At 38.9% G+C, this 17,240-nt stretch overlaps 1 protein-coding gene across 1 annotated transcript; it reads left to right on the top strand.

Annotated features, from left to right (window-relative positions):
- The first annotated feature begins 6,530 nt into the window (after window positions 1-6,530).
- On the top strand, window positions 6,531-12,117 carry en1a (engrailed homeobox 1a). The gene is made up of 2 exons (XM_088083860.1): window positions 6,531-7,462; window positions 10,086-12,117. Exons 1-2 carry the CDS (start codon window positions 6,913-6,915, stop codon window positions 10,403-10,405), a joined length of 870 nt encoding a protein of 289 aa, XP_087939986.1. The 5' UTR covers window positions 6,531-6,912; the 3' UTR covers window positions 10,406-12,117.
- The last annotated feature ends 5,123 nt before the right edge of the window (window positions 12,118-17,240 follow it).

Raw genomic sequence — 17,240 nt, forward strand, 5'->3', positions numbered from 1 at the left:
GCTCTAATTTGCAGAATCTGCCATGTAAATACACTGCAAAATGTGATAAGTTAAATCTACTTTTAAAAAATCTAGGAAACTGATTGCCATGAAAATTGTAAGTAAGTACAACTATTATTCTTAATTGATATTTACTTTATGTCTAAGTGTTGAGTTAACATAGAATTTTGTTATATTTATTTAAATGAGAAGTTTATGAAATCAGTCTTTTTAATTGTTACCAACTTCAGTAGCCGTGATGTATCTGTGTTCTGCTGGTTTCAAATTTGTCAGTCATGTTTGTATTTTCTTAAACATGTTAACAAAACAGAACGCGCAGATCTCCCATCTTCATCACTGGCTAAATCCTCTTTGTGATGATCATGTTAAGTCAGGCTAACTTGGTTTGGTGAAGATGCTTACACTGAGAAAGAACAAGGTCACTTCACTTCACAAAATTAAATACAGCTAATTTCTGAATAAATGTAAAACTTTGATATAAAATAAACACAAATTAAGACAAGACAATTGGTGTACATGATAACTTAAAGTAAGGTCAACTTCAGACATTTTACAGTGTAGCAGTGCATTAGGTGCAGGCACATTGGGCTGGGAGATGACACTGATTGGTTGAATTCATGTTATATCCAAAAGACACCTGTGATTAATTAACCCTTTGTAACCTTGACTTCTTTCAAAATTATGGGAAGTAGGCAATGAGCAAAAAACAAAACAAAACAAAACAAAAAAAAAGAAACAAATTGGGAGGGGGGTGGGGGGCACATTATATGAAAATTAATAACAAGAAAGTTAAAATAAAGAAATAAAAAGTACAAGATAATGACCCATAAAAAATTCTTAAAATGTATAATTTTGTCACATGATCTTAAATATGCAATTATATTATTAATATACTTTTTCCATTTTCACAAGCTATTTTAATAATCATTTTCTTAATCTACTAGCTCATGCAGTTGTGAAACATTTCTTACAAAGTTGCTAATTGTCTTTTTTCCCACGTTTTTGAAAGAAATCACACCAATTTGCTCAGGGTTTAAATACAATGTAAAAGGTGTCTGAAAGAAAAAAAGTGATGTCACTCCAGGTTACAAAGGGTTAAAGGACTAAACACTACCCCTTTGCTCATTGCCCTGTACTTGATGCCCAGATTAAGCTCAGTTTAAGAAGCAAAAATAAAGTTAATCTTGCCCTAAATGCGCCTGTGCCATGCACTTTAGACCATGCAGACAAATCTTTATTCATGCAGTCTTACTGATCAAATGCCCTGTGCTGTGATACATTATGAGTTCATATGCAGATGGAAAAATGTCTTGTTTCAAAAAGAGGGGGAAAACAGAGAGAAGTCCTCTTTCCTCTTCTGAGCTTCCATTATTCCTGCTGTCTCAGCCCTAATTTCTGATTTAATGTCTTCTTTTTATTTTGTTTTCTTGTCATGCTCTCACGTTGTCTTTCGCAAAGTAGGAAGTGAAACTCATTCTGTTGCATTCCTTCCTTCAATCCTTCAGTTATTGTTGTGGATAAGTGAAGTGTGTTTGGACTGAAACTTGGAAAATATGTACAAAGTGTAAGTGTAGAAATGGTGTAAAAGTTTCAGATGATCCAGTGGACCGTCTCCTACAAGACATAACAGATGAAACAAATAACTCTTCACACTCCTTTATACACTTCCTTTGCAATATTTTACATCACGTCATAGACGTATGACAAGCAGCTAAGCTTCTCCAAATCAGTCTTTCAAATATTATCCTTTTTACAGCTGACACATGTCATATTTTTGACCTGTTCAAGGACTTTAGTCCCCTTGATGAAGACATGTAACTTGGTCATGAACAGTGTGCTCTTATTTTGAAATAAAAGCAAAATGAGTAAAATTGAAACATAACAATCAGCTTTTCTATGCTTGGCTGAGATGTGATGCTGTGATTCCATTAGGGAGAGGTTTACCGCTGTTTCTGGCAGAAATCTCTTCATTCAGTCTCTTCAACCCAAACCAAAATCTTTTTTCCCAACCCTTCCCAAGAACCCCCTCCTCTGACAAAAAACACTTGTTCAGTAAACTTGTCAGCCCAACGCCTATGGGGGAGGTGTGCTGGTATCATTCCCCGCATGCATGGGGCAATACACTTAACTGAGGTAAATCTCATTTTATGTATTCATGCATTGTTACAGGTGTTATTTTTTCCACATTGTGTGTTTCCTCCATTTATACTATTTAAAATCACCAGTTCACTTAAGTTTAGTTCAATTAAGCTTTATGGGCATAAATGTTCAAGTAATTGCTGAAGCAAAATGACATATTATTTAATAATTAATAAATAATTACAAGGTATCAAATACACTTTGAATAGACATAAACAAAAACATGTAGAGCTACAGGTGATTAAAAAAATACTAATACAACAACAGCAATAATAATAATAACTTTATATAGCACCTTTAAAAAAGAGTTTACAAAGTGCTTTGACAAACAAGGACAGAAAAAGCAAGAAGGGCTTCTTGACAATAATGCCGAAGTGAGGCCAGACAAAGTTTGAAGTAGAATTAAACAAGAGAGAAACAATTACAAAACAAGAATAACAATAACAACCCATACCAATATACAATTCAAAGAATAAAAGCAGTATACACAGAAATAATAGTTCTATTGATAAAATTAAACACGATCACCTTTGGATTTAAGCCTCATCCGTGGAACGGCCAGAAGGACCCCATCTGAGGATCTGAGGCTGTGAACTGGCTCATATGGGATCAACATTTCTCTTTTGTAGCTCCGGGCCAGACCCAGGCAAGCTTTAAAAGTAGTCACTAAAATGTTAAAATGAATTCTAAAATGAACAGGGAGCAAATGGAGGGAGGGTGATGTTGGTGTGTGACTGCTGGGTCTTGTCATGAACATGCTCTAAGGCAAAATCACACATTGTTACCAGGGTGAACTAATCCTGTTTATGCTCATACAGCTAGTTTAATTCTTAAAGGCATGTTTGAGGACTGATTTGTTCCTGGATGATGGTATCTTGAAAAAAAAGTGTACAGCTAAATTTTCATAACAAAGACTTATATACTTATACTTATATATATACTTATAATATAGTCTGAGGTAGGAAAAAGGTCTAGGGGAAAAAGAAAAAAATAGGGGAAAACTATATATATGATCATAATTACATATTTAAAAACATATTACAAAATTGTTATATTTTAAGCACTATTTTCTTAATATTTTTTAAACTTTCTTTTTCTTTACTTCATTTGTTAAATAAAAGAAAAATCAGGTAATTTTCTAACTTTTTATTTCATTTTTTTGTGCTAATTTTTGGGTAATTTCTTCATTTGTTGCTCATTGCCCTTTGTGTCATGAAGTTAATTCTGACTATTCTGACTGAGTATTACGGTTGGGGGATTTTTTTTTTTTTTTTTTTTAAATTCACGCGCTGCTCTTTCCGCGCGCTAGATGTCGCTCTGATACAATGTTCTCTCTCTCTGTGCTCCCTGCAGTATTTGGCTGTGGATCACTGACGGCCTAATGAAGCTGATGAGGAGTGTAGCTACAGTTGATGTTATGCAGCTTCTATGACGTAATTATGAATAAGTCATGCCTGGCAAAGTTGCTACATGTTCCTAAAATATGGACCTATATTTCACAGTAATTTGATTTTAATTACCTTCTGTTTCTCATATAATTCTCAGCCGTTGTGTCATCGGGTTACAGTCAGTGAAAAGGAGCAGACACTGATACCTTTTCATGTCCGGGCCTCTTCTATCACTTCACAGAACAGACACATATGATATCAGGCTGAAACAGGAAATGGAGTTTAAGATCTACGCTTAACTCTACAAATGGGATGCCCTAAATTATTTTCAAAGTAAAGCTATCCCTTTACAGTTACCTGCCTCGCCTTGCTGCTGCGATCTCTGATCTCTACGGGGAGTTTCCAGACTCTCCACAGACGTGTTGAACTGATTGCCTGCGTTTCAAACAGCAGCATCCTCAATAAAGCCTGCGCGCTGCAGACTGTCACATTAAGAATTTTAAAGATGATGACAGTGCAATGATTTTGAGTTTGGTGCGTTTAATTCCGTGATTTGTGGTGAAGTCAAAGTTTCACCTGCGCTGGAAGAGCTTTACTCACCCTTATTATTATTATTATTATTATTATTATTATTATTATTATTATTATTATTATTATTATTATTATTATTATTATTATTATTATTATTAGGCTATCATTACTATTATTATTATTATTATTATTAGTAGTAGTAGTAGTGGTATTTCCCTCAACAAAAAAAACATAAAAATGTATGCTTACATCATTCAATTCAAATTCACTTTTACAGCTGTAATATTAAGGCTGTTTTATAAAGACAATTTTATACAATTTGGATTTATTTATTTATTTTCACGACAATGGGTCTGTCCCAACAAATCTCCAATAGTAAAGTTAAGAGATGACACCATTCCACAACAAAAAAAATCTCGTGTTTACACGATGTAGCCTATTTATTTTAAAGGGATAATTGATAAATACTGTTTCTGGCTCCGTTTGGATCCATTAGCTCGTCTGTTGCTGCTCTGCTTGCAGTGACACAAAAGATGATCTCACATATTATCTTAATCTGCAGTAGAAATGGCAAAACCCTGTCTGAATCTCCAGCCTTCCATCAGAGGAGCTGACCCACTAACAAATCTCCATCTCCACACTGCTCTTATCAGCCTCACCTTGCAGTGTGCGTGTGCGCGCGCATGTGAGTGTGTTTGGTTTGCAAGGTTTTTAATCCCAGCAGCAGCTTTACGTAGGAAAACACTGTTTCCTTTTTAACTGACTGACACTTTGTGGTGTTTTGGCGGCTTATACATATAGGCCTATTGCACCTATTGCAAACTGTAATATATATATATATATATATATATATATGTGTGTGTGTGTGTGTGTGTGTGTGTGTGTGTGTGTGTGTCGAAAAAATAATCAGTCAGGAGTAAAATATACGGTAAACACCAATGGGATTAGAAAGATGATAGAATAATAACAAATAGCATGAAGTAGCCACTTTAGGCTATACAAAGCACAGAAAAAATGAAAAATGCCATACCACAGTTCGTTGTGTATAATGCAGAAAACAACCAAAACCAAATTAAAATCCTGCCAAGTCAAAGTAATATAAATAGTAATAGTAGTAGTAGTAGTAATTATAATAATCATAGACACATTGAGTCCCACATATAATAATTATAGAAATATTATAGTGACACCGTAGGTCTTAAAAGAGTTTAATAATTTGCGGAGGAATATTTAATCAGCGAACGCCAAACAGGTATTGATTGTTTTTTTTTTTTTTTTAAAAATGAACATGAAAATCTCTTTACAAAGACAGCAAAGGCGTTTGCCAGTCCTTGGTGTTGGAGGCGCATCACTCAGGCCTCCAGCTTCACATGAAAACAACAGAAATGAAACAAATAACAACAACAACAAAGGCCTTAATCTGAATTCCACGGATGAAGTTGTCCTCTCTGTGTCCCAGGCTGCGCAGACACTTTTCTATTAACACCTTGAAGCCGCGCCTGTGCAGCGCGGCAGTCTCTTCTGTTGCATTTATTATTCTATCGGCCACTTTGCGCGCACGTTGATGAAGTGTTTGGCGCGGTGACGGTGACAGAGCCTTTGAGCCGCTCTCCTCCCGCAGCCAGGTGATGAAGGTCCGGCTGATCAGGCGGAATACACGGTAATTAAAACCTATAAATTATCCGCCGCGCCTTCTCTCTCTCACGGAGAGATAAGAGCGGCTCTTCCGGAGCTCGGCCTGGAGAACAATACCGGCTGACAATGGTGGCTGCACCTCAGAGAAGAGCAGGGGAGGGCGGGCTGTGGATCAGACCTGGAGGCGCAACATGGATGTTAAATGGGCATATATGAAGATGCAGACAGGAGGTGCACTCTCTTTAGTTTGGATACAAACGGAGATGGTTTGTTCGCAGCTGTAGGCCTGTGTGTGTGTGTGTGTGTGTGTGTGTGTGTGTGTGTGTGTGTGTGTGTGTGTGTGTGTGTGTGTGTGTGTGTGTGTGTGTGCGATAAACCAAAATGCCCAGCACATCAGGTATGCACCGTGGGCTCCATAAAAGCTCCTCTCTCTAAGATGTTTGGAAACAGGATGTTTAAATTGATGGGAAATCTTTTTTACAAGAAAATTCGGGAATCAAAGCGAAATCTTGTTTCGCACGCGAGCGTTTCCCACAGTGTCTCTTCAGTTAAAGGCCTGGAGGTGAGCATCTGAAATTCATCCAAAAAACACCAGCAGACAGCCACGGGGATGATGTTTGTGTGTGTGTGTGTGTGTGTGTGTGTGTGTGTTGGGGGGGGGGTAAGATGTATCAGATACACCGTAACACGCACGAAGGCACGAAGGAGTGATAATCTCTTGTTTGGTTTCTGTGTGAAGTCTGCGCGCTGCTCCACAGCTCCCCTTTTGGCTCAGAGACGCCTGACATTATTGGACGTCGTCACCCCTTGTCCAAAAGTGTCCCAGTCGGTGATTGGCCCGCTGCGCTTTGGATGTTATTCATGTATCTCCGGTTGGTGTGTGAGAGTGTGTGTGTAAGTGTGTGTATATCCGCATGGTGATGTGATGTGAGGACTTTGAAGATCCGACTGTCATAGAGCGGTGAAAAGCTCTGGTTGTGTGAGAGCAGTGCGCAATTGCAACCGTAGCCGGTCTTATAGTAAGCCACCGACCATGACGCGCAGGAGCGCCTTTACGCAAGCAGGATGTCCACAGTTTGCGAATAATCACAGCAGCCAGCAATATTTCGGAAAGAAAATAACTATGTTTTAGTGCCTCCTGTTTTCATATATTGGATACAAAGCCAGGCCCACTCAGTGGATTGAGAGAACCGAAGCTACGTTCTTCAGAGCAGCCGCGATGGAGGAGCAGCGGGATCTGAACAGCACGGATAGCAGCGAGGGAGAGAGCGTGTCTCCGTCTCCCAGCCTGCCCTCTCCGCCCATACTGCCTCTGCAGGTCGGCCAGCAGGCCCACAGAACCACCAACTTTTTCATTGACAACATTTTGCGGCCGGACTTCGGCTGTAAGAAGGAGCACGGTCTGGGCCCGCGGGAGAGGGCGCACACCTCCGGCCGGGAGCGCGTCCACCCGGTGGTCATCAGGCCGAGCCTTCCCGGGACACCGTGCCAGGACTCCAACTGCAGCAGTGACAGCTCTTCGTCTTCCGCCTCCTCCGCCTCTTTGGCGAGTCCCAAAAAGAGTAACGGCGGCGGCGGAGGAGGCGCACCTGCCTCCACCGGGAGCGGCGGCGTGAAAGCCGAGGACAGGACTGGCGGCGGGGCCGCGGAGAATACGTCCTCCTCGCTGGTGGTGCTCAATGGTACCGGGGCGCCCACACCGGAGAGCCAGCCGCTTCTGTGGCCTGCCTGGGTCTACTGCACCCGGTACTCGGACAGGCCCTCATCTGGTAAGACCAGAGTTTCACGAAAAAAAACAGCTCCACAGCTTTAATTACACCACAGAAATTGTTATCTATTTTTATTCTGATACAAAGCAGCAGGAAACATTTATATATGGAGCCGTTTTCCCCTCAACAAATCAGGATAGTTCTAAGAAAGTAAAGCAGCAAATAATGTTTCAGAATTTTGGAGACCACAAACTATTATTATTACTATTATTTAACATTATCATTCATCTTTAAAACCAACATTTAAATATTTACTTCATCTTAATATCAAATAAGTCTGCCGAAATAGGCTGTTTTTTAAAGAACACGTGTGTAGTAAAATGTGTTTATGTTGTCAGAGTTAATCTTAAATTATATTTCTATGATTAATATAGCCTAGTATAATGTTTTTTTCTTAATCATTTTATTATTTAAATCCCGAACTTGACGTGTCGTTTAGCACACTGCAGATTTATATATATATATATATATATTAAACGTATAACACACGCCTCATCACCTCTGAGAATTTAATGCAAACTAAAATTTATATAATTTATAATTTACATTTTGATTTGACCTTAAGAACGCGTTGATAAACATTTGTAACATTAACAACAATCTTTCAGCAGCCTGTGCGATGCGTCAAATTTAACAGAATGAAAACAATGTCGTTTTTTCCCGCCCTCTTTGTACATGTATTCTTTTCTAACGCGTCTCTTAAACTGAATCCTTGTATTTAAAATATAGACTGACTGAATATACATATATATATATAATTATTTTTTTTAAAGAACTATTATATATGTGTCGAAACTTTCAAATAGAAAATAAAAACACGGCTGAGCTTCGGAGCATTATCCAGCAGGTTGAGTCAAACACGTGTTCTTCAGTTGTCTGATTTATGAATAATTTCACTCTCTTTGTGTTTTGTTACATCTCAACGCGCACAGTCCCAGCGCTGTGGATTCTGAGTGTAGAGATGACAGAGGAACAAGCCCGCAGCTTTGGGCCGTGTGTGACACGTGTTTTAGTTCAGGGACTTGTTTAGATCGACATGAGACATTTCCATTGATATAAAGTCATTTCCTGTCTGAGTGAAAATGTGTGATTGGATGTGAGTGTGTGAGAGTGTGTGGAAGTGTGTGAGAGTGTGAGAGTGTGTGGGACCTGTTGTCCGCTCCGTGCCGGCTCATGCAGGTGAATATATGAGGTGCTAACAGTAAAACATTGCGGAATAAAACACAATGGAATTAAATGTAGCTAAATAACGTCTCGGGGCCTCTCTGCATCCTGCAGGAGACATTTTGAATTCATTAGGCGCCTCTTTGATTTGGCTCTGACTTCAGCACAAATCAGGGTTAGTTTCAGCAAAACACAAAATAGAGTTCTAATGTGTAAAATACACCGCGACCCTTACGAGGACAAGCGGTTACAGAAAATGACTGACTGACTGTGTAAAACACACCGAGGCTTTTTCTCTCAGAAACGCTTCATTTGAATAACCTGACTGACTTTCTGTTACTAGATGAGCTCGTGTGTGTTATTATTAAGACACTCGCCTATAATGAATCACGTGTTTCAGTGTCGAATTTTGTTCATTTGCACGATAAAAAGAAGCCCATTTAATATATATCAAATACACATAGTAGAAACACACACTGAGTTGAATTTTAAACGAGTAGTGCACATACTCCAAATTCCAGACATGATAGTCTACTTATATTAGTAGAAACTGTTGTTTGAATGTGTTATAGGGCCGCGGCGCTATTGCGCATTATTTGCCTTTATTAGAAGTCCGCGTGATGTAGAGTATTTATTTAATTTTTTCACTCTGGATGATTTTTAACTTTTAGTTTTCAACATTTGCATTATGTCTAATTGTTTTCCAAATCTATAAAAATATACATTTGTAAGAAAATGCAATGAAGTGTTTGCGCTTTTCACTCTGGCAGTTTTCCCACTATGCGGCTGCCTCTCCGTTCAAAATTATACACACACACCGTATTTAGATTTACGTGTCTACACCTCTCAAAAATAATGCACAAATTGTGTTGCGGCTATTAATAATTGCTGAACACGTGTGTGCTGTATTCATCCATGCAGTGACAACAAGACAGTAATAAGGAGTGTGTTAACGGGCTGCTGCTCAGCTGGAGCTCACAGCCTGCAGCATCACTCACTGCTCTGTTGCTCTGACGCACATCAACACTTAGTGCACTGTGTTGTTGTTATTATTATTATTATTATTGTTATTATTATTATTATTACTATGTCCACTACCACAGTTAGTAATATATATATATATATATATATATATATATATATATATATATATATGTATGTGTGTATATATATATAGATAGATAGATAGATAGATAGATAGATAGATAGATAGATAGATAGATGTCCGACAATTCAGTATAATTAAATTGACCTGAGAGTTGTGTGTGTGTGTGTGTGTGTGTGTGTGTGTGTGTGTGTGTGTGTGTGTGTGCAGGCTACACTGCAGGCAGGCTGATATGAATGATTGTTGATGTCCAGGGCCCGTTTGCTCGTATCTGTGTCCCTCAGTAACAGTAGTTTTTCAGTATGCGCTGAATATTTATATTTCCGCTGTCCCGTCCTTTCGCTCTTACTGCAGGCCCAAGGACACGGAAACTTAAAAAGTCGAAAAGTGGCAAAGAGGACAAGCGGCCGCGCACGGCCTTCACGGCCGAGCAGCTGCAGAGACTCAAGACGGAGTTCCAGGTGAACCGGTACATCACGGAGCAGCGGCGGCAGTCTCTGGCCCAGGAGCTCAACCTCAATGAGTCCCAGATCAAGATCTGGTTCCAGAATAAGCGGGCCAAGATCAAAAAGGCCAGCGGCTTTAAGAACGGCCTGGCGCTGCAACTCATGGCGCAGGGACTCTACAACCATTCCACCACCACCATCCAGGAGGACAAGGAGGACAGCGACTGAGGAGCCCCGGCCCCGGCCCCCGGCCGCCGACCCTAAGTCCTGGGCCCTGGGACCTGGACAAGACAGTGCGCGCTCCTCCACACACTCTGTACATTGTAAATACATATGATCTAATTTAATGATGAGGATGGGGAGGGAGAGCTGAGCGGATCTTCATCAGCGGCTCTCCTCCTCTTCTCCTCCGTGTCCTCCTCTTCAGAGGTGACTGTCCAGCAGAACAGACTGCACCCTTGGACTGACCTGCCACCGCCAAACCAAAGATTTTATTGGAAACAGAGCCTGGACACTTTCAAAGACAATAAAGAGAAAAAAAGCAACATCCCTCATTTATTTCTGTGTCCCTTGAGCTGAGAGTCCAACGGACCCCCCAATCCCCCCTCCTCTTCCTCCTCCACCTCCCGCCACAGCCCACCCCGGCTGTTTATGGGCTGTTTCCCCTTCTCTCAGCTCGTGTTGCTCACTGCGCTGCTGCTGCACACACCGGCCCTTACACAACCAAATACACCCAAACCCCGCGAGAACTGCACGGCCTCCATCACACTTTAATTTGTTTGTTTCTCTCAAACATCAGACTCCTAAGAACTGTAATAATCCTGCAGCACATTTTACAGAGATGTCACACACATTTCTATTGACACGCAGATAGCAACAATGAGACAGCGGATATTTTCAAATCACTGCTGAGCGCGAGACACACACAGGAAGTCCCCCAGGATTATTACATGAATATTACAATGTCAGGGCACTTAGCATTGTGAACTTTTATTATTATTATTATTATTATTATTATTATTATTATTATTATTATTATTATTATTATTATTATTATATCCACTACAATTGTACAGTAATAATTATGCCTTTGCGCATGTATTTGGGAAGAGAGAGGCTTTAAAAAATGGGAGTTTACATTCTACAATTTACAGTCAGATTGGTTGATGCTGATTCCGGTTCGATGCCAAATATTTTCATTTGACAATTTCTGTCCGATCAGTATATTAAACAAATAAAGGATTCTGTATCCTTACCAGAATCTTTGAAACAAAATATAGACCGTTCAGAAATTAAAAATTCGTGAATAACAGGACAAATGAAATGTGATGTGTAATTAGAAAAAAATGCAGATTGTTTTGTTTAGAGGGCTTTGGATCATGAATTTAAATATCCTATAATAATGCTGAAAGACACAAATCAAAAGAAGATACACTGTAAAACAAATGGTTTCTTCTTACAGTGTATATCGGCGTTTAAATTCTTTAAACTAATAAGACATTGTTCACTTTTCTGTAGATTCCTGTATATGTGTCAGAAAGTCTCGTGACTTTATGTTTAGTCTTTATCTGACACTCATGCAGCTCCATCATTGTCTTGTAATGATGTTCGAGTCCACGGTGAATTTGGACTGAATCTTTTGTTTCCACATTTTCTCCGGATGTCTATGATCCCTCTGATGGTGGCCTCAGGATTAACACAGTTCTTACAGAGGGTTGTATCCTCTACAGAAGGCTCACACTGCACTGTGCAACAAATCACACATTTGGACCGCGCGCGTGTGTATGCATCGTGTCGTGTGGTGCTGGCTGTTTTTGGGCAGGTGAGGCTGCAGCGGCCTGCAGGAGCAGCACAGCAGCAGATCTGTGATATATGTTAGCGGGGGAATATATTCTGTACATTTAAACCATGTTTCCAAATAAACACTTTTATATTGGAAAAAAAAACATTAGGAAACACACTGACCCATTTTTTTTTTGGGCGGGTGACAACGAATATTCAATTAATAAATACGGCGGTGTGTGTGTGTGTGTGTGGGGGGGGGGGGTCGCAGCTCATTGGTTCAAGTGAGTGGGACAACTGAATCCATATTCATAGGTCTTTAGAAGGGAGGTGAATTTACACTGCGAGACGCGCCGCTATCAGCGCTGTTCAAAGCGTTGCAGAGCATGAAATTGCCTCTCCGTCTCTGTGTTCACTCATTTCATCAGCCAGCCCTCTGCAGGCCGCAAACACAAATATAGAAGATGTGAAGGTGCAGGACAGGGAGGCTTCCTTTGTGTGTGTTTTTGAGACACATGTCCACGGCCTGCACCTGTCCACTGACTGCGGCGTAAAATAACAAAGCAGTGATGGACAGAAATGAATCAAGCCGGCTAAGAGTTGCTCTGTATTTTGAAAATTCTTTTATTTTTAAAAGGTAACACCGCAAATGAATATAAACACAAAATATTCGATCCTATTTTCTCCTTTTTTTTTGAAAAATGTGTTTTCACATATCCGACTTTTCCTCCTCAATTTACAACTGTCTTGCCTCCTCGAATGATACTAAATAAAACTCAGTTATCTGTCGGATATCGTTATATACACTTACTTTCTAAAAATCACATGTTTAAATGCATCACAAATGATTGAAACCGTTTAAATACAGATTCAGATAATCATCACATTCATTCGTTTCTTTTGTTACTTGGTGCAAGACACAAAAGCCTCATTCTGCATTTAAACAGTGGATATTTGGAGGATCTGATGTTCACAAAGATGTACCAAAAAGAAGCACAAATATTTAACATATAACATGTTTATCTGAAACGGTAGTTCACCGGTAGATCTCTGTCAATGCCACTCTCCTTATGCAGAAATAATAATACGCGTGTGTGTGTAGGAAAAAAAAAAAAACTTAAAAATGAAAGAAAAGCAGCAACCTGCAGCCAAAATAATCCCTCCCTGTTTTTTTAAAATTATTATTATTTTTCATTTCTCAGCTGTTTTGATCTGAATTAATTTATTGCTCTCGTCCTGTTACTCGGCTAAATTACAGGAGGAGGCTTCAGAACATGTCTTTACTTTAGAGCAGATCATTATTTACTGAGAGAGAGATGAACACGTGATTTTAAGGTGCCAATAAGGAAAAGATATTTGGAATAGTGAAAAGCCCTCCAGTTACTTGGACAAGTAAATGAATCATCACTCTTAACTTCCTCACACTGTTTGCCTTAACACAGACCGAAGCTAGCAGTGTTTGCCATGCAGCACACTGACATGTTTGTGTTTCTGATGATGTGATTTTTGTATAAGGAAACTTTATTTATTCTGCACTAACTGAAAATTGCTTTTATAATTTGCCAAGATAGATAGATAGATAGACTGTAAAATCTGACAAGTTGATCTTACTTTTCACAAAAATCTAGGAAACCATTTGCCTTGAAAAAAAAGAAAGAAAATCTAACATTTTTTTAGTTATGTTTATAAAACTTCTGTATGTAAGATTAACTTAAAATGTTGTTGTTTATACTTCATTTTGTGAAGTCATCTTCAAAATGACAAGTGAAATTAACTTGTTTTTTTTCCTAAGTGACTGCAACTTAATGCCAGTCTGACTGAACTGAGGAGTTGTGTTTACTTGCAAGTATTTAAGAAACTGATTGCATTTGATAAAGTAGCAAACTGTCAATCACACTTTTACATTCTAAAACAGAACTTGCTAAATTTACAGATATCCTAACTCCACGTGCAAAATCCTCTTAGTCATTGCACAAAATACATAAAACAGTTAAGGCCGACTAACTTGATTTACCAATAAACTTTAGTTGCTATCATTTAATGAACAAGTTAATTTCACTCATCATTTTTTAGTTGCAACAACTTCGTTAAAAAAAGTAAATACAATTAAATTTAACTTAACAGTTAGATATTAAATAAACAGAGATTAAAACTAGTAGTTATAATTTACTTACCTTTATTAAGGCAATCAGTGTCCTATTTTTTCAAGTAAGATCAGCTTGTAGTGACGGAGTAGATAGATAGATAGATAGATAGATAGATAGATAGAGAGAGAGAGAGAGAGAGAGAGAGAGATAGAACAGTGTGGTGTCCTGTATGAAGCAGCTTAGAGCGTCTCAGATGGTAAACTGAGAGCCGTGTTGCTGACAGCACTGTGTAATTATTTTGGCCCAAATTACTTATCGAGTGAACATCTTCCTGATGAAACCCGGCTATTTCCTCCAGCCTGCAGGTCATCTGTCATCCGGAGCTTCATACTTCCCTTATAGGAAGAGTTTGTCTCTTCTGTAATCACTCTGGAGCCAGTCCAAACAAAGTATAGCCCCCTCTCTTTCTTTTTCTTTAAAAAAGAAAGAAAGAAAACAGAGGGTAAGAGTAGGCTGAGATCAATTTGTCAAATTCAAAGGTAAATGTTGTGACAGGCTGACTGGATCTTTGCCTCTACCTGTTTTCTTGCACTCTGCTGCGGCTGGCCTCAGATCTACAGGGGAGAGAAGGAGAGTTTGCTTTGCGGGCCTCTGTAATTATCCAATAGAAACAGAGAGAGGATAATATAATTTATTCACATGCTCCAGCCCTGCTTCTTCATTCCATGCATGCATAATTGCATATAAAAGCATGTGTGTGCATGTATGTGAAAGCACAGAGTGGGATGCAAATTTCGAAACAATTAGACAAAGTAACATTTCCCTACCAATTACACAGCACAGGACTGTGTGTGTGTGTGTGTGTGTGTGTGTGTGTGTGTGTGTGTGTGTGTGTGTGTGTGTGTGTGTGTGTGCAGCAGTGGACTGTGTTTATACATGTGAAGCAGAGGGACTGCAGACAGTGGCCACGCAGCCGGCCCTGCGGCTACAAAGCAGCTTTAATTTACATGCAAATGAAGGTAATAAACAGAGTGAGTGCTGCTGTCCTCCCTGCTGATCAACAACTGTGTGCATGTACAATATCAAAACACACACTGATCTATTCACCACAAATCAGACAAAAAACTCTGAGATGAGGTGTCTCTGCCTGCGTGGGTCAGAGATTACAGAGGTTTACAGAACGGTAGGACTGCGTTGTTTTCGTTGTACCAGTGATTTTTCTGGTTAAAACAAGAGATGATTAACCCCTCAAAACCTGGATTGATATCAGTTTTCTTGTGCTGTGTTCAGATGACTTTTATAAGCTATGTCAGTCTTCGAAACCTTAACAAATTGGTTTGATTTCTCTCAGAAAAATTGAAAAAAAAAGGCAATGATCAATGTGGCAAGAAATGTACCACAAGAAATTAGTAAAAGGTGACAAGAAAATTACCTAAAAATTAGGGTTGCTCGAAAATTATCCAAAAAAGAAAAAACGTTTATAACCATAGCTAAAATTGTCTTTACCAAAATATATTAAATAAATGTATCATTATAGGTCATTTTCTTGATTGTTTTTGTTATTTAAGTTATTTAAGGGTTAAAGTACAGCTCTCCTCATGTTTTCTCACCAAATCATAAAAAAACAAGCCAAACAGGATTCAAACAGAATAAATATCAAATCTGGTTTTAGAATTCAATTCAACATTTACATTATTCTAATTATTCTGCTCACCACACTGCTGTTTTATTTATTTTTTTTAGTCAAAGGCTAAAACCTTACACTTTGATGTCAAGTTGGAATTTGTCCTACACTCGCATATATCCATTACATGTTCAAATTTGTGAAGTCAAAAGGTTTAATTTTTAAAAGTCAAAAAGTCAAAGTCAACTTTATTATCAGTTCTGCCATATGTACAGGTAATAGGCGGGATTAAAATGGTCTTTCCCCTAGACCCCCAGTGTAAGCATGCAAGTAAACAAAGTAAACAAACAATCAAAAGAATATAAAGTATAAAAAGTAAATAAGTACCACATAAAAAGTAATAAATTACAGTTAAAACTTTGAGTATAGATCAGTAACTTCAAATGGGATGAATAGTGCAAATAAATTAATTAATTATATATTCAAATGTTTTATAAAATATAAAATAATTATAAAAACATGTTTTTGTCAACATCTTCAAGTACTAGTAGAAGGTTCTTGGTAAAAATCGAATAATAATAATACAATTTATTTGTATAGCACTGATCAAAACCAACATTACAAAGTGCTTTATACGTAAATTCACAGCAATAAAACATACACACACACACACACATACACACACACACACACACACACACGTGCACACACACACAGGAATGTACCTACAAAAACAAATAAATATGTTTAAAAAAAAACAAAAAACTACAAACCATGGCATTATGAAAATGACATCATGTTTTCCTGCAGTTAAGCAGAGATCAGCAGCAGGGTCATGCTGCCTCTTTCAGTTATGACTCATTTGGGGATTTACATCAAAGCTGCATGTGGTCAATATTTTGTTCTAAAATGCAACATCTTTTTATTGGAAATATTGCCAACAGATATCAGTGTAACAGAGCCACAGAAGATTCTGTACCCTGAAGAGGTGCGTGTTTACATGCTTGATCAAAGGAACACACTCATCTGTGTAGCACTGATCACTGCAGCATACAGTGGATCATATCATAAACACCACTGTCTGATTTCTGCTCATCCACTTTGTATATGGCTCTGACCTTAGTTCAGTCCGGTGTTAACATCCTGCACCCATCGACTCATCCGTCCTCTGTGATCCTCAACACACACACGTGTAAAGGCAATGAGGTGATCGGATGCACACACAAGGAAAGACTATATACTCATAGAGGCTTGTGTGCATGTGTTGCACACACACACACACACACACACACACACACACACACACACACACACACACACACACAGTAGCTGGCAGTGGTGGGTGGTGCAGGAGCAGGCAGACCAAAACTCCACATGTCTCCCTCTGTCTACCAGCCTGTCAACAAGTGAGCTGTGAGGGCCAGCAGAGCAGTTGTGGCACAAATGGCGGCCGTTGTATTATCATGGGTGAGTAACAAAAGTGGCATTGAGATGTACAGGCCTCCCACACTGCTGCTAAACACTGTGTGTGTGTGTGTGTGTGTGTGTGTGTGTCTATGTGTGTGTCACT

Source organism: Plectropomus leopardus, chromosome 10, assembly GCF_026936395.1.
Source record: "Plectropomus leopardus strain MGB_pleo_1.0 chromosome 10, ASM2693639v1, whole genome shotgun sequence".
Taxonomy (NCBI): domain Eukaryota; kingdom Metazoa; phylum Chordata; class Actinopteri; order Perciformes; family Serranidae; genus Plectropomus; species Plectropomus leopardus.